This window comes from Rhinichthys klamathensis, unplaced genomic scaffold, assembly GCF_029890125.1.
Source record: "Rhinichthys klamathensis goyatoka isolate OS25496 unplaced genomic scaffold, OSU_Roscu_1.1 h1tg000444l_1, whole genome shotgun sequence".
NCBI classification, from domain to species: domain Eukaryota; kingdom Metazoa; phylum Chordata; class Actinopteri; order Cypriniformes; family Leuciscidae; genus Rhinichthys; species Rhinichthys klamathensis.
Window position 1 is genome coordinate 482501 of NW_026606939.1, and position 24864 is coordinate 507364.

The 24864-nt window shown below is 40.4% G+C and overlaps 2 protein-coding genes across 2 annotated transcripts in view; one reads left to right on the top strand and one right to left on the bottom strand.

The window, feature by feature from the left end:
- Nucleotides 1–4130, top strand: part of clcn4 (chloride channel, voltage-sensitive 4) — a 19120-nt gene extending 14990 nt beyond the window's left edge. Inside the window, exons 11-12 of the mRNA XM_056236286.1 lie at nt 1–122; nt 3412–4130. The exon at nt 1–122 is cut by the window's left edge and continues 95 nt beyond it. Of these exons, the coding sequence (XP_056092261.1) occupies nt 1–122; nt 3412–3502 (213 nt within the window). The 3' untranslated portion in view covers nt 3503–4130. The remainder of the gene's footprint in view (nt 123–3411) is intronic.
- A 2802-nt stretch (nt 4131–6932) lies between these two features.
- traf3ip2b (TRAF3 interacting protein 2b) lies at nt 6933–23223 on the bottom strand. The gene is made up of 9 exons (XM_056236306.1): nt 23013–23223; nt 16661–17184; nt 15345–15393; nt 8723–8778; nt 8474–8571; nt 8311–8379; nt 8099–8215; nt 7423–7497; nt 6933–7218 (listed from the first exon to the last, which is right to left on the bottom strand). The coding sequence occupies exons 2-9, from the start codon at nt 17169–17171 to the stop codon at nt 7069–7071; spliced, it is 1125 nt and encodes a 374-aa protein (XP_056092281.1). The 5' UTR covers nt 17172–17184; nt 23013–23223; the 3' UTR covers nt 6933–7068.
- Between the last annotated feature and the right edge of the window lie 1641 nt (nt 23224–24864).

The window sequence follows — 24864 nt, forward strand, 5'->3', positions numbered from 1 at the left end:
CTGAAACTGAGACGCATCCTGAACCTGAGTCCCTTCACCGTCACCGACCACACGCCCATGGAGACGGTGGTGGACATCTTCCGCAAGCTGGGGCTCCGCCAGTGTCTGGTCACACGCAGCGGGTAAGAGCAACTGTGTTTAGGCTACTAATAATAAAACATGCATATGTTAAAGCTGCAGTCCGTAGCTTTTTTGGGTTAAAAATGATCCAAAATAAATTGAGCAAGTACATAACCAGCCAGTGTTAAAAACTCTCTGCTTGCCGTAGCTCGATTCAAAGCGGTACGCTTGTAATAATGTTTTTAACTCCAGTGGTGCTGGTGGATTTCAGCGGGAGATTCGAGCATGTCTTTGCGTCATTACGTCACATCTGTACACACACATCTGTACACACACATCTGTACACACACACATCTGTATCTGTACACACACACATCTGTACACACACATCTGTACACACACACATCTGTATCTGTACACACACACATCTGTACACACACACATCTGTACACACACACATCTGTACACACACACATCTGTACACACACATCTGCACACACACATCTGTACACACACATCTGTACACACACATCTGTACACACACATCTGTACACACACACATCTGCACACACACACATCTGTACACACACATCTGTACACACACATCTGTACACACACATCTGTACACACACATCTGTACACACATCTGTACACACACATCTACACACACACATCTGTACACACACACACATCTGTACACACATCTGTACACACACACATCTGTACACACACATCTGTACACACACATCTGCTCACACACATCTGTACACACACATCTGTACTCACACACATCTGTACACACACATCTGTACACACACACATCTGTACACACATCTGTACACACACACATCTGTACACACATCTGTACACACACACATCTGTACACACACATCTGCACACACACACATCTGTACACACACATCTGCACACACACATCTGCACACACACATCTGCACAGACACATCTGCACACACACATCTGTACACACATCTGTACACACACATCTGTACACACACATCTACACACACACATCTGTACACACACACACATCTGTACACACATCTGTACACACACACATCTGTACACACACATCTGCTCACACACATCTGTACACACACATCTGTACACACACATCTGTACACACACACATCTGCACACACACATCTGTACACACACATCTGTACACACACATCTGTACACACACACATCTGTACACACACACACATCTGTACACACACACATCTGTACACATAAAGAAGAGTCTCTGCTAGTATAAGCTATATTGAGTGTGAGGATGTTGGAGGTGGAGATTTATAGCCTTTTCTCACAGCACTTGATATAATTAAACTTATTAATTTAATGGCGGATCCAGAAAGGTTCAAACGACGATCACCAGAGACAACTAGAGATTCACCCGCTGTAAAATACAGAAGACTTCGTTCGGACTTCGGAGCGGCGACAGACAAAAAGAGACTGCAACCGGACACATGCGAAAACACGGATAATATCAGAAGGACATTACATGTAGTCACGCAATGCTGATGTTGTTAACATTAACAATTTGAGAACAGAGTATAATTTGCACGGTTTTGCGTGATATCATAAGCGATCGTTAGATTTAATCAGCGCGATTTACTGCAATGCTTTTTTCCCCTTAGTTGGTCAGAATAACAAGTGGATGTTACTTACTAGTTCAGATGACATTTTCCGGTGAAAATTATTATGTTGGTCATACTTCCAAAAAGAATAATCTGTGATTGTGAATGCCAGTATCCACACCGGCGGTGACTGACACACACACACACACACACACACACACTCTCCTCAAACATTGTGTTCATCCGCGCTGTGCAGTGCCGAGGGTGTCGAGGCACAACTCACGTAAAGTTGATAACTCCGCGAATGACTGCAATTGCAGATTTCAAACAGAGATGGCGACAAAGAGGAAAAACTGCGGACTGCAGCTTTAAGATTAGTTTATCTCAGAACATATTTGATGTTTAAAGGGGGACCTATTATGCAAAATTCACTTTTATAAGGTGTTTGAACACAGATGCGTGTCCACAGTGAACAACCAGCCTATAAAGGAAAAATCCACCCACTCTTTGTTTTATAATCGATGAGTTGAATCAATTTAACTCTACAACAACTACATAAATGTGTCCACTGACCATTCAGAAACTTGAATGTTGTAGCTTGTAACTTCTTCCAGAGTGTCTCCATCAGTATCCGACTCCGGTACGAACATGTCAGGCTGTTCTGTCAGTTTCAGAAACTTTGCCTGAGTGAGATTCCCCAGTTTTGTTGTTGCTGGAGTATCTGAAGCAGGAGCTGTAGAGGCTCCGCCCTCTTCTGGAAGGGCCCGCATCTCATTTGCATTTAAAGGGACACACGCAAAAACGGTGTGTTTTTGCTCACACCCAAATTGGGGCAAATTTGACAAGCTTTAATAAATGATCTATGGGGTATTTTTAGCTGAAGCTTCACAGACACATTCTGGGGACACCTGAGACTTATTTTACATCTTGTGAAAAGGGGGATAATAGGTGCCCTTTCAAATACACGAGGTGTGGCCAATGAGATTTTAGAGTGGGCGGGGCTTCGTTCACATTGCCTCAGAAATAGACATCACGATGTAACCATTGTTTCAGAGGAAGAACTTGTTACTTGATTTGGCGAATTACTTGAATTTTTCGAGGTTGTTAGTTTTTTTTAATGATTTTTTTTCTATATTATAAATTACTGTTCAAAAGTTTGAGGTCAGTAATTAATATTTTTATTTAGCAAGGACACATTCAATTGATCAAAAGTGACAGTAAAGATATTTAAAATGTTACAAAATATTTCTTTTGAACTTTCTGTTCATGAAAAACCAAATGTATCCATTTCCACAAAAATATTAATCTGTGTTCAACACTGATTATCAGAAATGTGTCTTGAGCAGCAAATCATCATATTCGAATGATTTCTGAAGGATCATGTGACACTGAAGACTGGAGTAATGATGCTGAAAATTCAGCTTTGGTCACAGTAATAAATTACATTTTACAATAAATTAACATAGAAACATATTTTAAATTGTAAATGTGTTTTTGATCAAATAAAAGCAGCCTTGATGAGCAAAAGAGACTTATTTTGAAAAATCTTATCTCGGCCTCAAACTTTTGAAAAGTACTGTGTATATGTCATATAAATTATATATACATGATGTTGGTCGGGTTCTTGGGTTAAAGCTGAAGGTTAAATGAGGCAAACATGAAAACAGGTGTGATAAAATCACTTTAAAAGCATGAGCTGTGTCTTATCAGTGAATTATGGTTGATGACTAAACTACTCTTTCTCTTACATCAGACGTTTGCTTGGAATCATTACTAAGAAGGATGTTCTGCGTCACATGGCACAAATGATGAACCAGGATCCTGAATCCATCATGTTCAACTAGCAGAACCTGATGAAAGTGAACCGTCACAATCCTGTAGTTACTAAACGCACGTGTTCATGTGGCCAAAACAGGATGGAGTGTAGATACGAGTGTTGGTTTCCTCTGTTGTTGTTTTGTTGATTTTTTTTACAGCTGCTTTTGCCATATTTATACTTAATGTGGATTACTTTAAGCCGATGATCAATCTGATGATTGATTTGCATTGAAAATACAAAGACATTATGAGTTTTTGAAGCAAAAGCTGCTATAAAGGACGTGAGAAGTGCAGATTAATCTCGTTTCATTGGTATGTCAGTTTTTGTGAGTTTATTATATTTGTTTATTAAATAATATATCACAATGCTAAAGGTCAAAATGGAAAAAATAATCCAAAACACTAATCCGCTGTAATTACGATAGTGAGAGTTTCTTCCAACACTACGTTTATGTGTTTTGTCATTATTTATTCATTCAATGTGAATGTTAGTTTTGATCAACAATGGTGATTTTTTTTTTTCTCTTGTATTGAAACATGAATATTGTCATTGTTAAAGATACACTGCATCTGTTACAGATATTAATGTCCAACTGCTACTCCAGTTAAGCACATAAAACTGAGGGTGTTATAATAAAACATATTATTGATAAATAGTATTGTCATTGCATTATTTTATTATACTCTTTCATTAAAAAAAATATTTTCAGAAAGTACAATGAAAATGATACATGACTCAAAAGATCAACTTAAAAGACACAGCGAGTTAAATGTTTTTGTACGATTATTTTATTTAATTCTATAAAAACTATTTAAAAAAATTGAGAACTGTAGCACTATACATAAATGTGCATATATTTATGTATCCAATGCAAAAGAATGTTGAAGTACCAAAACATCTGAAAATTATTATTATTATAAAAACAAGAGAGAATAATCTGCTACTGCATTTCTTTTTACAGTAACATTTACAGGTCACAGTTTAATAAACAAACTCTTAACATGACAGACTTAACACACCGCATTAGAACAACACCAGGGTGAGTAAATTATGACTTAATTTTAATTTAAGGGTGAACAAAGATTATTAAATGCTGTAAAAAATATATTGCTTATAGTTAGTTCATGTTAACTAATGCATTAAATCATGTTAAATAATGAGACCTTATTGTAAAGTGTTACACAAAACTTCAAAATAATATGAGAAAAGGATACAGTATTCAATGATAAACATTTTTAAAAAGTAGTATGCTACATTGTCACATGTGATTGGCGTCTAGTTATAATTTCTGAAGTAAAATTGTAATACTGCTTTTTCAAAAAATCTAATCTAATTAAATCGAAAAACATGTTTATAATCCTGGTTCATATAAGTTCCAGTTAATTTATCATGGTGGAAATGTAAAGTTGAGTGCATCAGGTCATCCAGGTACTCCATGCATACAGAAAACGGCACAATATCATCACACTGCAGAAACAGTAGCATGTGTGTTAGTACGCGACTGCAAGCGTTGAGGCTCTCCGGTTTCACAAAGATAGACTTTGACTATGGCTTAGATATAGTAGATAGACATCTAAATCAGACCGTTGCACAAAGCACTTAAGACTCTGACTATCTTAAGTAGGACTACACTGCAATGCATTCTGGGTAAAATAAGACAATTTTCAAAACAAAAAACATGGCGGATGGAGTAAGCGCATTCAACCGCTCAATGCAGTTTACCCCAGCGGGAGATATGTGTGTGTTGGAGGAGTGTAACAGTTACAAGCATAGATATCCATAATAAAGGCTAATAATAGAGTCTCTATCGTCATCACCGGCGGCCATCTTGTCACAGGCAAGCTTTCTGGCGGGCTCTGTGGTGCCTGATGTAAGATGAGTGATCAGCACGAACACAAATACTCTTATCTCGTTGAAATCTTGACGGATTTACAAACGGTTTGGTTTCTTACAAACGTTATTAACGTGGCTATAATTCTGGATGATTATTTATTGATACACTTATTATTCATAAGTGTGCAGTGTCATAACTACATCTCTGACGTTTATAACAAACCAAACCGTTTGAAAATCGGTAGAAAATTGAGCAAGTTATGGTCATTTAAAAAGTACATGCACCATTCAAACACAATGTTACGAGTGAGCGAGCTGCCTGTGGCAAGATGGCCGCCAGGTGCGGACGTCGACCTCCATTGGCCAGCACCGCGGACGAGACATCTAGCCTTTATTATGGATATCTATGGTTACAAGGACATTTTACTGGGGAGATTTAGCAGAGAATGTAGTAACAAGAAGAAATGTTTAATTTGGACAAAGATTGCTACGACAGTTAACAGCGTTAATCCGACCGTTGAGCGGAGCGTTAAAGACGTACAGAAAAGATACAAAAACATGGTACAAGATGCCAAAAAAGAAATATTTAAGAGGAAATATCCAAAAACGGGAGGAGGACCCCAAGAGAAACTTAATTAGTTCACCTCAAAATGAAAATTTCCTACTAATTTACTCACCCCAATCAATGACATCCAAGATATCCATGTCCTTCTTTCCTCAGTGTAAGAAAAAATACATTTTTTGAGGAAAATTTTTCTTCGAATAATGGACTACGTCATCACGTTGAAAGGTCACGCTCGATGTCGCCGGCGTAAGTACCGCCCCACTGTTTACAAAGCCACCGTGCGAAGGAGGATAGTTCAAATTGTATTGTATGTTGAATGACATATTTATGTCTTTGTGTCATATTATTGTTTAAAATGGTCCTTACGTGTGCGTATCCTGGATGTTTAAATGTCATCGAGCGTGACCTTTCAACGTGATGAAAGAGGAAAGAAAGACAAGGATATCTTGGATGGCATTGGGGTGAGTAAATTATTAGGAAATTTTCGTTTTGAGGTGAACTAATCCTTTAAAGACACCACTGAAATGGTGATGGATATATTTGGTAAGGGCCATTTTCCCTTTTCTTTCGGCTGTTTGTAATGTAACTGATTGTTGCTGCTGGTTGCCAAGGTAACAGAGTCTGAAGGTGATGATACACAGGGCAACTTTTTGAGCAATGTTGCGGGGCAATGTTGCCATCAATGGGCAACCACGTGAGACACAGGGCCCACGACCGATCTAAATTATCCAGATAGAAATGTATTGCTCATTTTCAATGGGAAAGTGCCCAAGCAACAATCGCTCGGCAAGATTGCCCAGCAACATTGCTCAAAAAGTTGCCCTGTGTATCATCACCTTAAGGCAGGGTTCCTCAAACTCAGTCCTGGAGGGCCACTGTCCTGCAGAGTTTAGCTCCAACCCTGATCAAACACACCTACCTGTGAGTTTCTAGTGATCCTGAAGACCTTGATTAGCTTGCTCAGGTGTGTTTGATCAGGGTTGGAGCTAAACTCTGCAGGACAGTGGCCCTCCAGGACTGAGTTTGAGGAACCCTGGCCTAAGGTGTCTATTTTTTTTGGTCTAAATTAAGTCAGTCTTTATTTTTGTGAAACAGTCGAACTTGCATTAGACTAGTCTATGAGCAAATTTTAGACTTGTCTAACACTATAGACCGGTCTAAACTAGCTTTGTGAAACCGGCCCCACTGCTGCTCTAACTCAGGGGAACTGAGACTATCGTCGGCAGAGGGCCGATCGGAGGAGGTCTGTATTTCTCCAAACGCATTAACCTGCGGAGAATATCGTCCCGATCTGTCGGCCAGCTGTAGATGTGTGTATTCTGCAGCCAGGTGGGAACGTAACTCTGAGGACGAGAAGACAACAGGTCCTGCGTCAGTCCTGAGAAACCTCGCTGAAATGATATTGATGTTTTGAGTCTATTAGACGGTGAAGAGTACAGAACCCGTGTGGGACTAGTTTAACCGGTTCAGAGCATAACAAGCTTACAAACATGCTTTGATTTGTTGAAATGCTTCGGGGAAAGTTGCAACTGTTGAACTTCACAAACCTTTTTGGCCCCTGGGAACAGAATAGGAATGAACCTGTAGTTCCTGCAGCCGTTCTGAATGAATTCACTCTGCAGCTGAAGGAGGGAATCAAACACACCAGCACATAGTGGTGTTAGTATAGTGTGTTTCACAGACGGAAGCAGAGCAACACACTCCCTTCACCAAACCCTCGCAGTTATGTTGTCAGGCTTGTTTTGGCTGAGGCAGTGTCACATGTGCTCCTCATGCAGACCCACAATGCATTGTAATGACCTCAGTCTTCCAAGAAATGATTTTATTCAAACCTTAAGAGCAGCTATTAAAATAATTCCATTTAATTCAAAAGTATTATTATTTTAATTAATTCAATATTTGTGTGTGCAGTGTATTTTTGTTCTAATTAAAATATCACATTGCATGCTCACATTAAACTCTACTGGAGTCAGCAAAAGTATTAATAATAATAATAATAATAATAATTAATATTATTTTGATGCATTCAATGTTTGTGTGCTCAATGTATTCGTGCTTCATAACGTCCTTGAGCCCTGGAAAGGCACTATATTAATAAAACATTATTATTATAACACTGCATGCTCAGGTTAAACTCGCAATCTACAGGAATCAGCTGTGATTGTTCGCAGGTTGTGGAGCAGAGCTAATTTTTTTTTTTGTATGTGAACGTTATTTTCTGACCTGTTTGTGGATGTACACCGTGTTTGACGTTCTCTCGTCACTGTCCATATTGATTTTAATGCCTGATATTGTCTCGTAATACCTCAAGCTGATGATGATGATGATTAGGTAATCTTTCTGCAGAGAGAGAGAGAGAGAGAGAGAGAGAGAGAGAGAGACTGTAATTGTAGGTGTTTAGATGACGCCACTGATGATGTCACTTGTATATTTACCTCATTGAGATATCTCTCCATGCAGTCAATCTTACTAATGCTGTTCAGCTGTTGCTCGAAAACATCAATCTGTGTGCACAAAGTCTCAAGAATCAAGCCAAACCCACTTCAACTATGTCAAGATTCATCTGAAAATAGTTTTTTTAAATGATTATCTCTGTACATGCGTGTCAAAGCCGTTGTTCCTGAGCAAAGCCACAAACTTAATGATCTCCTTCAGATGCTCTTCACTGTCGGCCTCGTATGTGACAAAAACTTTCCCTGTGTGGGGAAAAATACGCGACACACGTGAAAGAGCGAAACACAGGAGCACACGGGCTGATTCGAGGCTTCAGCATATGAACCGTGCTGTATTTGAGTTATTCTAGGTCATTTGGTTGTGTTGATGTGGAAGACAGGAAGTAGTACTCACTCTGTTCCTGTGACAGGTGTGTGATACACTGACTGGGGTTCAGAGATGCATGACCACTGAAGACACACACATACAGAAGTTACACCTTACTCTCAGCATAAACTGCATGAGTAGATTGACATGATAAACTTGTACAATTTAAGCTTTATTTATTTATTTTTTTAAATGAATGAGTCTTTCTCTTAATTATTTGTTTCAACAATGGAATAAAAAAAAACTTTATCTCACAATTGTGAATTTATATCTCATAATTCAAAGACAAAAGCCAGAATTGCGGTTCTCAGTACCAATTTCAGTACCATAGCAAAAACTGTTGAAACTGTTTTACTCTTTTTTTTAAGTATTTAAAATGTATTAATTAAATTAAATAGTGTTTTATTTATTTATGATATATTTAAATTATATGTAAATTATAAATAATAATGATCAAGTGAAAATTAAGTAATATGATTTACAAAAAAACCTACACGTTACATAGAACAAGTGACGGGTCTATTCGTCTTTTGAGTGGTGTTGAGTGGATTCTGACATACTAAAATGCCTGTGATTGGCCACTACGTTCACACACTCAACAGATACACCTGTGATTGGCCACTGCGTTCACACACTCAACAGATACGCCTCTAATTGGCCACTGCGTTCACACACGCAACAGATACGCCTCTGATTGGCCACTGCGTTCACACACTCAACAGATACGCCTGTGATTGGCCACTGCGTTCACACACTCAACAGATACGCCTCTGATTGGCCACTGCGTTCAAACACTCAACAGATACGCCTGTGATTGGCCACTGCGTTCACACACTCAACAGATACGCCTCTGATTGGCCACTGCGTTCACGCACTCAACAGATACACCTGTGATTGGCCACTGCGTTCACACACTCAACAGATACGCCTCTGATTGGCCACTGCGTTCACACACTCAACAGATACGGATCTGATTGGCCACTGCGTTCACACACTCAACAGATACGCCTGTGACTGGCCACTGTGTTCACACACTCAACAGATACGCCTGTGACTGGCCACTGTGTTCACACACTCAACAGATGCGCCTGTGATTGGCCACTGTGTTCACACACTCAACAGATACGCCTCTGATTGGCCACTGTGTTCACACACTCAACAGATACGCCTGTGATTGGCCACTGTGTTCACACACTCAACAGATGCGCCTGTGATTGGCCACTGTGTTCACACACTCAACAGATACGCCTGTGATTGGCCACTGTGCTCACACACTCAACAGATACGCCTCTGATTGGCCACTGCGTTCACACACTCAACAGATACGCCTGTGACTGGCCACTATGTTCACACACTCAACAGATGCGCCTGTGATTGGCCACTGCGTTCACACACTCAACAGATACGCCTGTGACTGGCCACTGTGTTCACACACTCAACAGATACGCCTGTGATTGGCCACTGTGTTCACACACTCAACAGATACGCCTCTGATTGGCCACTGTGTTCACACACTCAACAGATACGCCTCTGATTGGCCACTGTGTTCACACACTCAACAGATACGCCTGTGACTGGCCACTGTGTTCACACACTCAACAGATACGCCTCTGATTGGCCACTGTGTTCACACACTCAACAGATGCGCCTCTGATTGGCCACTGTGTTCACACACTCAACAGATACGCCTGTGACTGGCCACTGTGTTCACACACTCAACAGATACGCCTGTGACTGGCCACTGTGTTCACACACTCAACAGATGCGCCTGTGATTGGCCACTGCGTTCACACACTCAACAGATACGCCTGTGATTGGCCACTGCGTTCACACACTCAACAGATACGCCTGTGATTGGCCACTGCATTCACACACTCAACAGATACGCCTGTGATTGGCCACTGCGTTCACACACTCAACAGATACGCCTGTGATTGGCCACTGCGTTCACACACTCAACAGATACGCCTGTGATTGGCCACTGCGTTCACACACTCAACAGATATGCCTCTGATTGGGCACTGCGTTCACACACTCAACAGATACGCCTCTGATTGGCCACTGCGTTCACACACTCAACAGATACGCCTCTGATTGGCCACTGCGTTCACACACTCAACAGATATGCCTCTGATTGGGCACTGCGTTCACACACTCAACAGATATGCCTCTGATTGGCCACTGCGTTCACACACTCAACAGATACGCCTCTGATTGGCCACTGCGTTCACACACTCAACAGATACGCCTCTGATTGGCCACTGCGTTCACGCACTCAACAGATACACCTGTGATTGGCCACTGTGTTCACACACTCAACAGATACCCCTCTGATTGGCCACTGCGTTCACACACTCAACAGATACGGATCTGATTGGCCACTGCGTTCACACACTCAACAGATACCCCTGTGACTGGCCACTGTGTTCACACACTCAACAGATACGGATCTGATTGGCCACTGCGTTCACACACTCAACAGATACGCCTGTGATTGGCCACTGCATTCACACACTCAACAGATACGCCTCTGATCGGCCACTGCGTTCACACACTCAACAATTACGCCTCTGATTGGCCACTGCGTTCACACACTCAACAGATACGCCTCTGATTGGCCACTGCGTTCACACACTCAACAGATACGCCTCTGATTGGCCACTGCGTTCACACACTCAACAGATACGGATCTGATTGGCCACTGTGTTCACACACTCAACAATTACGCCTCTGATTGGCCACTGCGTTCACACACTCAACAGATACGCCTGTGATTGGCCACTGCGTTCACACACTCAACAGATACGCCTCTGATTGGCCACTGCGTTCACACACTCAACAGATACGCCTGTGATTGGCCACTGTGTTCACACACTCAACAATTACGCCTCTGATTGGCCACTGCGTTCACACACTCAACAGATACGCCTGTGACTGGCCACTGTGTTCACACACTCAACAGATACGCCTCTGATTGGCCACTGTGTTCACACACTCAACAGATACGCCTCTGATTGGCCACTGTGTTCACACACTCAACAGATACGCCTGTGACTGGCCACTGTGTTCACACACTCAACAGATACGCCTCTGATTGGCCACTGTGTTCACACACTCAACAGATGCGCCTCTGATTGGCCACTGTGTTCACACACTCAACAGATACGCCTGTGACTGGCCACTGTGTTCACACACTCAACAGATACGCCTGTGACTGGCCACTGTGTTCACACACTCAACAGATGCGCCTGTGATTGGCCACTGCGTTCACACACTCAACAGATACGCCTGTGATTGGCCACTGCGTTCACACACTCAACAGATACGCCTGTGATTGGCCACTGCATTCACACACTCAACAGATACGCCTGTGATTGGCCACTGCGTTCACACACTCAACAGATACGCCTGTGATTGGCCACTGCGTTCACACACTCAACAGATACGCCTGTGATTGGCCACTGCGTTCACACACTCAACAGATATGCCTCTGATTGGGCACTGCGTTCACACACTCAACAGATACGCCTCTGATTGGCCACTGCGTTCACACACTCAACAGATACGCCTCTGATTGGCCACTGCGTTCACACACTCAACAGATATGCCTCTGATTGGGCACTGCGTTCACACACTCAACAGATATGCCTCTGATTGGCCACTGCGTTCACACACTCAACAGATACGCCTCTGATTGGCCACTGCGTTCACACACTCAACAGATACGCCTCTGATTGGCCACTGCGTTCACGCACTCAACAGATACACCTGTGATTGGCCACTGTGTTCACACACTCAACAGATACCCCTCTGATTGGCCACTGCGTTCACACACTCAACAGATACGGATCTGATTGGCCACTGCGTTCACACACTCAACAGATACCCCTGTGACTGGCCACTGTGTTCACACACTCAACAGATACGGATCTGATTGGCCACTGCGTTCACACACTCAACAGATACGCCTGTGATTGGCCACTGCATTCACACACTCAACAGATACGCCTCTGATCGGCCACTGCGTTCACACACTCAACAATTACGCCTCTGATTGGCCACTGCGTTCACACACTCAACAGATACGCCTCTGATTGGCCACTGCGTTCACACACTCAACAGATACGCCTCTGATTGGCCACTGCGTTCACACACTCAACAGATACGGATCTGATTGGCCACTGTGTTCACACACTCAACAATTACGCCTCTGATTGGCCACTGCGTTCACACACTCAACAGATACGCCTGTGATTGGCCACTGCGTTCACACACTCAACAGATACGCCTCTGATTGGCCACTGCGTTCACACACTCAACAGATACGCCTGTGATTGGCCACTGTGTTCACACACTCAACAATTACGCCTCTGATTGGCCACTGCGTTCACACACTCAACAGATACGCCTGTGACTGGCCACTGTGTTCACACACTCAACAGATACGCCTGTGATTGGCTACTGCGTTCACACACTCAACAGATACGCCTGTGATTGGCCACTGAGTTCACACACTCAACAGATACGCCTCTGATTGGCCACTGCGTTCACACACTCAACAGATACGCCTGTGATTGGCCACTGAGTTCACACATTCAACAGATACACCTGTGATTGGCCACTGCATTCACACACTAAACAGATACGCCTGTGATTGGCCACTGCGTTCACACACTCAACAGATACGGATCTGATTGGCCACTGCGTTCACACACTCAACAGATACGCCTGTGATTGGCCACTGCGTTCACACACTCAACAGATACACCTGTGATTGGCCACTGCGTTCACACACTCAACAGATACGCCTGTGATTGGCCACTGCGTTCACACACTCAATAGATACGCCTGTGATTGGCCGCTGCGTTCACACACTCAACAGATACGCCTTTGATTGGCCACTGCGTTCAAACACTCAACAGATACGCCTGTGATTGGCCACTGCGTTCACACACTCAACAGATACGCCTGTGATTGGCCACTGCGTTCACACACTCAACAGATACGCCTCTGATTGGCCACTGCGTTCACACACTCAACAGATACACCTGTGATTGGCCACTGCGTTCACACACTCAACAGATACGCCTGTGATTGGCCACTGCGTTCACACACTCAACAGATACGCCTTTGATTGGCCACTGCGTTCACACACTCAACAGATACGCTTTGATTGGCCACTGCGTTCACACACTCAACAGATACGCCTGTGATTGGCCACTGCGTTCACACACTCAACAGATACGCCTGTGATTGGCCACTGCGTTCACACACTCAACAGATACGCCTCTGATTGGCCACTGCGTTCACACACTCAACAGATACGCCTCTGATTGGCCACTGCGTTCACACACTCAACAGATACGCTTTGATTGGCCACTGCGTTCACACACTCAACAGATACGCCTGTGATTGGCCACTGCGTTCACACACTCAACAGATACGCCTGTGATTGGCCACTGCGTTCACACACTCAACAGATACGCCTCTGATTGGCCACTGCGTTCACACACTCAACAGATACGCCTGTGATTGGCCACTGCGTTCACACACTCAATAGATACGCCTCTGATTGGCCACTGCGTTCACACACTCAACAGATACGCCTCTGATTGGCCACTGCGTTCACACATTCAACAGATACGCCTGTGATTGGCCACTGCGTTCACACACTCAACAGATACGCCTGTGATTGGCCACTGAGTTCACACATTCAACAGATACGCCTGTGATTGGCCACTGCGTTCACACATTCAACAGATACGCCTGTGATTGGCCACTGAGTTCACACATTCAACAGATACGCCTGTGATTGGCCACTGAGTTCAAACACTCAACAGATACGCCTCTGATTGGCCACTGCGTTCACACACTCAACAGATACGCCTGTGATTGGCCACTGAGTTCAAACACTCAACAGATACGCCTCTGATTGGCCACTGCGTTCACACACTCAACAGATACGCCTGTGATTGGCCACTGCGTTCACACACTCAACAGATACGCCTGTGATTGGCCACTGCGTTCACACACTCAACAGATACGCCTGTGATTGGCTACAATGATCAACACTTTAAAAACACGTTGTAAATAGAAACCGTTGACGCTCTTCACAGAGCGCTTACACACATTCACACGGAAAGTCTTTAACCATTGGGCTTGGTCTCGCGTCTTTTGCAGTATCTCTCGCACTACACAGCCTTCTAACACACGGGGCTAACGTTTAAACTTAAATTTATTTTATTTTTTAAAGTTGCTTTTTCTTCGTTTCATTGACCAGCGTCTCCCGTTTTTAACAGCAAATACCGGGCCGTACACAGTACACACGGAAGCTTTTGAAAGCAGTGTTTATCAGCGGGTAACAAACATACCCAGTAATCGGTACTACCTACGGATACTGCAGAAATGCTGTATCGTCACATTTTTTAAATTTCAGTACCGAAGTACAGGCACTTTTGACAACCCTATAATATAAACTCTGAATTCTTGCAATTCCAATAACTTGCCATTCTGACTTTTTGAGACAAACTCGCAATTGCAAGAATTGCAAATTAATTGTGAATGAATTCTGATTTGAAAGCAATGTCTTTTCTTATGACTGGACCATACGTGTTCAGTTGTTGTAATATGTGCAGGTAAAAGGACTCACTTTTCAAAATATCCACTTCTTGTATCCACTTGTCTATACTGCGTCAGACCTGTAAAATAAAGCCAACAAAAATGTAGACACACAGAATAAACTCATATAGCAGTGATTCTGAGAGTTCATGGTTGAATGAATGTGTAGTTTGTCATTTACTCACCCTCACGTTTTTCTGACCTACTTATTACGCTGTTTTTGTACATAAACGCTTGTGTTCAATTCAAAATGATTGCATTTAGATGCCTTGTGTCAGTTTTGATAGTGTCACATAAACAAATGCAACATGGCAAGTTCTCATACTCAACTGCATCAACATTTTGTCCCTTTTTTTGTGGACTTTGAACAGCTTGTACTTTCGGTTTAAGGCCACTTTTGTTTCAAAGAAGAAAGAAAGTCATATAGTTTTGGGACAACATAGAGGTCAGTATGATGGGTGGAACATATTTCTTTCTATTTCTCTCAATTAGAACAAACACATTTTACAACTTGCTTTAGTAATCCATAGTTTTTTTTTAGAAAACTATCCAGAAATCAAAATATGCATCTGGAGAACCTATATTTTCAATTATCAAGTAGAATTATCCCAGATGTAGAATATTTTAACCTCCAAAGAACCATATAAAAACAATAAAAAAGGCATCTTTGATGAACAAAGTGCTGCATTTAAACCTTTAAGTTGAGGTATACTTCCATTCAAAAGTTTGGGGTCTGTAATAGTTCTTTAAAATGTTTTTGAAAGAAGTCTCTTTTGCTCACAAAGGCTGCATTTATTTGATCAAAAATACAGTAAAAACAGTGAAATATTAATACAATTTAAAATAAGTGAATACATAGTAAAGTGTAATTTATTCCTGTGATAAAAGCTGAATTTTCAGCATCATTACTCCAGTCTTCAGTGTCACATGATCCTTCAGAAATCACTCTAATATGAGGATTTAATGCTCAAGACCCATTTATTTTTAAGATTGTTTGATGAATAGAAAGTTCAAAAGTACAGAATTTTGAAATGGAAATCTTTTGGGTTACACTTTATTTGAAGGTGTCATTGTTACAGTGTAATTATATATTTAAGTACTGAGTATAGTAATACAATTACCATAGGGTTAGGGAAGGATTAGGATTTGGTTGAGGGTTAGTTGCATGTAATTATGCAATAATTTACTGTTATTACTATGGTAAGTACATGTAACAAGGACACTGTAAAATAAAGTGTTACCATCTTTTGCTACATTATAAATGTCTTTACTGTCATAATGCATCCTTACAGAATAAAAGCAACCCCAAACTTTCGAACATTATGATAAGTTTCTCGTGTAACGCACCTGAGGGTCTGAAGGGCAGCTGATGACCCGGTCTGGAGCCGCAGTGATGATGAACGGGGGTCATGTGACGTGGAGGAGGGCGACACGGACCACAACACTGCATGTGAGCGCCGGGGTACGAGGGCGAGGGATAGTGGTGTGTGTTCACAGACGGAGGAAACGAATGCAAAGATCCTGGATGCTCTAGACTCGGGCTACAACTGCCTGGAAGAGAGTGAGGCCTGCTGGGAAAAAACGAGCTGGTCTCTGAGAGTGTGTGATAGATGGCAGAGGGAAGACAGGAGGGAAGACTGTGAGGAGAACCTGAGGGCAACCAGCCCTTGTGATCGTCCCAGCTGGGGAAGGGCGTCTGATGGGCGTACGCTGAAGACTGAGGGTAACTCTGGTGAATAATCTGCATGGTTGTGGAGCGGTTATTGGTGACGTCTGGGTGAAGGTCTGACTCAAAATCTTCACTCGTGGTTTCGTCATTCTCCTCTGGACAGTTTAGAGACGAGTACTGATGGGCCATGTGGGTCAGGTATCTGTATAAAAGATGAGAAATAGCACATTCATTTTTTCTGTGGTTTTGTGCTGAGCCCCTAACGGAACTAGCCTGGGTTTCCCCATACTGCTACGATTTTATTCACGCTGCTAGGCAGTCTGGATCATAGATATCCATAATAAAGGCTAGATGTCTTATGGCAGAGTCTCTATCGTCATCACCGGCGGCCATCTTGTCACAGGCAAGCTTTCTGGCGGGCTCTGTGGTGCCTGACATAGATATCCATAATAAAGGCTAGATGTCTTGTTCGCGCTGCTGGCCAATGGAGGTCGACGTCCGCACCTGGCGGCCATCTTGTCACAGGCAGCTCGCTCACTCGTAACATTGTGTTTTAATGGTGCATGTACTTTTTAAATAACCGTAACTTGCTCAATTTTCAAACGGTTTAGTTTGTTATAAACGTCAGAGATGTAGTTATGACACTGCAAACTTATTAATAATAAGTGTATAAATAAATAATCATCCAGAATTATAGCCACGTTAATAACGTTTGTAAGAAACCAAACCGTTTGTAAATCCGTCAAGATTTCAACGAGATAAGAGTATCTGTGTTCGTGCTGATCACTCATCTTACATCAGGCACCACAGAGCCCGCCAGAACGCTTGCCTGTGACAAGATGGCCGCCGGTGATGACGATAGAGACTCTATTATTAGCCTTTATTATGGATATCTATGTCAGGCACCACAGAGCCCGCCAGAAAGCTTGCCTGTGACAAGATGGCCGCCGGTGATGACGATAGAGACTCCGCCGTAAGACATCTAGCCTTTATTATGGATATCTATGGTACCTGATGTAAGATGAGTGATCAGCACGAACACAAATACTCTTATGTCGTTGAAATCTTGACGGATTTACAAACGGTTTGGTGTCAGGCTGCTCTTCAGTTTCCGGTTGGGGAGATTTAAAGCGGAGGAAAACGGGATTATAGCAGAGTCTTCAAAATTCGCTGTCCTCCCGTTTTTGAAACGAAACTTTCATACGTTTAGATGTCATTTTATATATATATATAGTTATGTTTATTTAATATAATAAAGCAAATAAGCATAAACAAAATGAGGGGTGGCTGTTTTGTCTGTTTTTGTGACTAACGTTCCTTTAGTATAGCAATAGAGTATAGAAGCCAATATAAATTCTCGGTATAGCATAGCACTCTACGATCGGCGGAAGTAATCCAGCATCCTTAGACCTTCACCGGAAATACGTCATGCACCCAGTGGCGGCCTTAAGCATCTGGGGGCCCGTTTCAATAACTAATAATTTGGCCCTACATAAAACATGAACATAATAGAGCAGAAAAAGCAAGGATTCCTGTTGGTTTGCATCAATGGTATATTATTTTATTACGTGCACTTTCAGCTTCATGAACAGGCAGCTCAACATAGAAATAATCCAACCTTATTTGATTAAAACTATATACAATTATATTTCATGGAATAAGCCTCGCCCTTTCACGCAGGGTAACTTCACTTTTGGTAGACTGAATAAAGCTTTTCTTTTGTTGTCCGATATCTTTCGGTTTTCAGTATCATTTCCTCTTAAAATTATTTTTCTGCTCAAAATAACATTTTCACCTAACGGCAAAAAAGGCAAAGGTATAAATACATAAACTACCGATATTATACTTCAGATCGCTTAATTTAACTGTCACCCCCCTTTTTTTTGCATAGACATAAAAATCACTATCCAAACTTAAATGGTTGTAATTCAGGAATGCTTTGGAATATAGACCTATGGCTGGTCTTGTTTTAAAGAAGACATTTTCCAGATTATTGTAGAAGTCCAGAAATTGTAAAAAATGAAACAGAAAAAAAGTTATATAAGTTTGAGTTTATGAAATTGTGTAATGTAAAAATATAATGATTAATATTTTATATAAAATATATATATTACAAAATATATTTTACTCTAAAACTGCAAGAAAAATAAAGTCAAATATCTGAACAAGTTGTATTCCAAATTTTAGGTTGATATCTAAAAAAATGAGCTTTCAGTAAGATTTTATTCGGGCGCAGTACCCAACTTTTTCACTAGGTGAACACCAGAATCCATTACTGCCCATATAAGGGCGCCTCCATTTTCATATGTTTTGAGTGATCTGAACCATGTATTTCCATAATTTTCATACAATTTATGAAGTAGACATCCTATTCAGAAGTAGTAGGGGTGGTTTGGCAGTATTTGATTTGAATTAAACCTCTAATAAATGCATAAAGACTACGTTATAGCGTTATAGCTCGCAGCCGCATTACAAATCGAGAATCCATACATTTTTCTTTATATTTAAAACATTTTCAGACCTTTTTTTCTCATAAAATGGAATTGGTGTTATCTTTTGAACTCATGGCATGAAAACAAACTGAGGTTTCTACCAATCTTTCATGATTTTTCATGTTTATTGTTATTTCAAAATAAAGGCCTAAATACTCCTAATGAATATGAAATATTCTTGTTGCAAATTGATAAATTTCTGCTCCTCTGTAATATATTTTAGATAACAGCCACCAAATATGAAAACTAGAGATTTTAAGCTTTCAAATGATATATAGTTTGGCAATATTACTTTAGGTTTTTACTAAGATATTATTGTTTTAAACATGCAATGGCAAATGGGCCCGCCGGCGGGCCCATGCAGGGTTAAGAGGTTAAGCCGTTCGCGGGAGTGGTAAACGTCGCCATGGTAACCGCGAGTTCCACCAATCAGAGACGTCAGTGTTTTGCATATAACAAAGTTGATTTCGTAGCTTGTAGCTTTTAAAGGAGCAGAAACTTTCATTTCACAACCTCGTAGCTCGTGGTCAATCTACCTTGAATGGTTTAGACATTATGGGTGAAAATCAATATCCTACGGAGAAAATGAATAGGACTTTGCTGGTCTGTTGGGGCCCCCTTGGAGGGCGGGGCCTGTTTCAATTGAAACGGGTGAAACATAGGTAAGGCCGCCCCTGCATGCACCACCGTGATAGAGCCTATTGAAACGATTGGCTATGAGCTACGTACAGGCGCATTTGATAGACATTTGTAGCACCCAATAAATGGCTCTGGGCATTCATAAACCACGCCTCAAATACGAGAAAATGAACATGATGTGGTTCCCAGACCCAAGTCTCAATGTCAATGAGACGTGGTCTGACGTTAGCCAGGCTATACCGGAACATGGTTATGGAAAAAAATATGAGATGGGAGGAAAATTTGTATATCAATGCTTTTGCGTTCACTCACAAAACTTTTGTAAAGGAAATAATATTGAGAGAGAGAGAGAGAATGCAAATATCTTGCGAGCTAATGCAAAGTTTCTCAGGGGAATGCAATAGTTTTGCAAGCCAATATTTATGAGAAGTGCCATGGGATTTAGAGAGACCACTGAGAGTCAGGAACTTGGTTGTACGTCTCATCTGTGCTTTTTACAGTATAGTGTCCCTATCATCTCTCCCACCGGGTTGTTATAGCGTGCTTTCACACTAGGACTTTAGGAGTTCGGTTCGTTTGGATGACGTGAACGCTGTTTTCTGATCTCAGGTGCGCACCCTTGAACCGTACCCGAGTCCGCTTAAAAAGGGTGGACTGGGGTACGGTTCATGTGAACTCTGGTATCATACTAAATCACAGAAGTGAACCGCTATTGAAGACGTATGATTCGACAAATCTGTGGCTGCATTAAAAATCGCATACTTCCCTACTATATAGTAGGTGAAAAACAGTAAGTTTGCTAAGTGACTAATAAACAACAAGCACAAACTACGCAAAAGTGGCGGCCCGTCTGGCGCACTCAGTGTCCAAATCCATTCACTCGTTTTCATTCACTCCTTCAAATGGACTATATAAGTGGACTAATGTAGGGAGTAGTGAATGAGGGTTTAGGGGGCGATTTCAGACACAGCCCTAGTTTTCTTCCAAAGGTCTCCTATCCAGCTACTTTCTGTTTTTACACAAAGTGTATTTTTTATTTCCCATCACCATGCCAACCTTTTGGGGTTCATAGTTTTGAGATTTAATGAATGAATAATAATTACTAAATAAAAAATCTGCCATTATTTATTCTGCTTTATGTCACTCCAAATTCATATGCTGTTGTTTTTTCTGTGAAATATAACAAAACATGCTTGACTTTCAATTGGAGCGCAACAACACAAAAACCCATTTAAAGAATCATAACAGATGTTTATAGAATATTCAAAAACTTAGTCATACAGTATGACAATTTTGGGTCAAGAATAGCCTAAAAGGTTTTGTCCTCCTGACTCTCACGATAAACTGTTGTTGTAGGCAAACAAGGAGTATCCTATGTAACCTATACTCTAAACAATACTGGGTTGTTTCAACCCAAATTTGGGTCAAATATGGACAAACCCAAATGTTGGGTTAAAAATGTAATTTAAAATTTTAACCCAACTTCAACAAATTTCTTTTCACTTTCAACTGTAAATTTTTTAATTACATTCTTAACCCAGCATTTGGGTTTGTCCATATTTGACCCAAATTTGGGTTGAAACAACCCAGCATTTTTTAGAGTGTAATTGTAATTTAAACAACGACTCCATTGCAATGGTCTACATGTGAAATGTTTGCAAAATAGAGCATGTGGAGAAAAGTACAGTTGACATAGTGCTAACATAACAAGTGCTACTCATACAATACGGGGCTGCAGTTATTTTAATGTATATGTTCAGTCACGAGCGCATGTTTGCACACATGAACAGTGAATCTTCACAGACTGGCAGAAACCAAGATGACTTCTGAAAGCTGTCAGTGACCAGGTATGGCGGCGTAAGAAAGAGGTCAGAACTGTTTTCTACTGGGGAAAAATAGGCCTTAGTGTAACATCCACCCATGCAGCGTCCCTAAATAGGACACACTGCATTATGACTCTTTATCTGTGTGTGCCAAGATTCTGCAGCTCATGCAAAACTGCAGACCACAAGACAGAGAGATTTTGCCATGCAAGCAGTTACACAAAACATCAACCTTTATACAGTTACACAAAACATCAACCTTTATAGAAAGATAGATCATGATTCTGTCTTACTAAGCGTGACAAATGTGGTGGAGATGGTTCATAAGATTTCAATGCAAAGCAAAGTGAATGAAAATGAGGCAAAAGGAAGTTCGGCAGGAAGAGTCAGTTTGATAAAGAAAAGACGAGTAAATACTCGTGCTTTATCACTGATAATCTGATTCAAATGTTTCCAGACATTTGGCAAATAAACCAAAAAAAAAAAATATATATATATATATATATATATAGTGTTGGTTAAGTTACTCTAAAAAATGTATTAATTACTAGCTACTATACACATTTGCAGTGTAATTAGATGACTGTACTAATTACTCTCTCTAAAAAGTATTGCATTACTTTCTAAATCCCATATCAACCTCGACCAGTTGAACAACAATACAAGGATAGTCATGAAACGGCTCTTTTAATTCTTTCAAATAAACAATATACAATTGCATAACTTATTCTTGAGCCGATGTGTAAAGGGAGAAGGTGACATTAAAAACGTACATTTTAACATTAGGCTACATTTTGATGTAATGAACTGTAATGAAATCACAGAAAAATTAATTGTAATCCCTTACTTTACTTTTTCAAGGGAATATATTTGGTATGACAAAATAATATTTTAAAAAGTATGATCAATATTTTAGTATATAGGATAGGATACTATATTTGAGGAACAGGCAACATTCTGATTATTTGTATATGATTATTTTTTATTTTTTTTACATGTTATGCCCTAAAATAATTATGAAATTAGTTTCTCGTCGTTATGTGACTTTTATTATTTATGAAACTTGAGAAACTCACCTGAGTGCGAGCAGGAGTCACAGTTACTTCAGGAAGTCAGACAGTTGTTTCATTTGACATTTCAGTTCTTGTTTTCTCCCGTTTGACAACGATTTAGACAGAATATAACGCATACTTTGATAATAACTTAATATGTCAGCATTCGATGCCAAACGACATGTTATCAAAGAGCGCTTGGATTCGTGTGTCGTCGGAGGAAGAAAATGATGGGAGGAGTAAAATAACGCGTGAACACATGATGTAAAGCTGTTGTTGAGCGCCAAACATGATGCATATGAAACTTTATATTTTTCAATCTTCATTCTTTTTACTTGACGTTGGTGAAAAATAAGTTTTAACAAGCATTTGGGAAGTCTGCATTTCAGAATTTATTAAAAAATGAAGGCGCAAGTAGTATGGCAAGCCGAATTAACATTTATTCATTCGCAGGATATGAACTCTTGATATCAACAATTTTCACTATAGTTAAAATGCTAATTATTGATATCAGGAATTAGATTTCTACTAGTAACAATGGCGATTTTTGATGTCAGGAATTACATTTCCACTAGTAAAAATGTCAATTCTTGATATCAACAATGACATCATCACTTACAGAAATATGAATTGTTGATATCAAGAATTACATTTCAACTAGTAAAAACTATAATTCTTGATATCTGTAATTGTATTTTCACTAGCTAAATGTCACCATAGACTGCCATTCGTAGTCAATTGTTGATGTCAAGAATTTATTTCTTACTAGTTGAAATTCTAATTTCACATATCAGAATTATTACTGGTAAAATACAATATTCATAAATATAAATAATACAAATATGTATAAATTCCTGATTTCAAGAACTCAATTTACACTAGTTGACATGTTAATTCTTGATAAATGTATTTCAACATGTTGCATTTGTTATTTCGGATATCTGTAAATGTATTTCTGATATCAATAATTAGCAGAGTAATTTCAGATGTCTAAAATAGTTTTCTTACTGGTAACTCAGAAATGAACATTGTCACTAGTGACAATCGAATTATTGATAAAAAAAAATGTTACTATTAGCAATTCAATTGTTGATATCAAGAAGAGACATTGGCACTATTAACCATTCGATCATTGATGTTAAAAAATTATGATTTTTACTAACTGTATTTCTGATATGTGGAATTGGATTTTCAACTATAGTAAGAAATCAATTCCTGATATCAGCAATTGATTTTAAAGGCAGCCTTTGGTGAGATTTAAAGGCACACTGTGGAATTTTTGGCCACTAGGGTGCGCTTGACCTGTAATTTTCACGTCTAGTGCCCCTATAGAGGCCACAAGCGCCGTCGCAAAAGTCAACAAACAGTCAACCACCCGTGTCTTTATGTGTGTGCAGACGGCATTTGATTTGTATGTTGGAGAAAGTTAATCGATTCACTACTGACCAAAATAATAATATAAATATAAGATTAATAATATAAATCCTATAAAGAAAACAAATTGAATAAAAGTAGCATACGCAGAAAACAATGTCTGATCAGGTAAGTCGCATTGACAAGGGTTGCCCAATCCTGCTCCTGCCGATCGTCTGTCCTGCACAGTTCATCTCCAACCCTAATCAAACACACCTGAAGCAAACAATTAATGTCTTCAGGATCTCTTTGCAATGGGTTGGAGATCAAATCGAGTAGTCAGGAAATCGTGTAACAAAACTGATATAACTCACTACATATTTCCGTTATGTGTAGTCTTCAGTTTGTTTTTCCTTTTACACAAATACAAACATATATGAGCTGAAAGGAAAAAAAAACATTTACATTTACATTTGTATACGGCAGTATGTTGTGACTTATATCAGTTTTGTTACACGAATTC

What these genes read in the sequence shown, in the direction of transcription:
- traf3ip2b (XM_056236306.1), bottom strand. Translation starts at nt 17,171, where the DNA reads ATGGCCCATCAGTACTCGTCTCTAAACTGTCCAGAGGAGAATGACGAA. An exon ending in AGAAGTGGATATTTTGAAAA is followed by an intron (nt 8,779 to 15,344) that starts GTGAGTCCTTTT and finishes GTGTGTCTTCAG; the next exon opens with TGGTCATGCATCTCTGAACC. An exon ending in TGGAGAGATATCTCAATGAG is followed by an intron (nt 8,216 to 8,310) that starts GTAAATATACAA and finishes CTCTCTCTGCAG; the next exon opens with AAAGATTACCTAATCATCAT.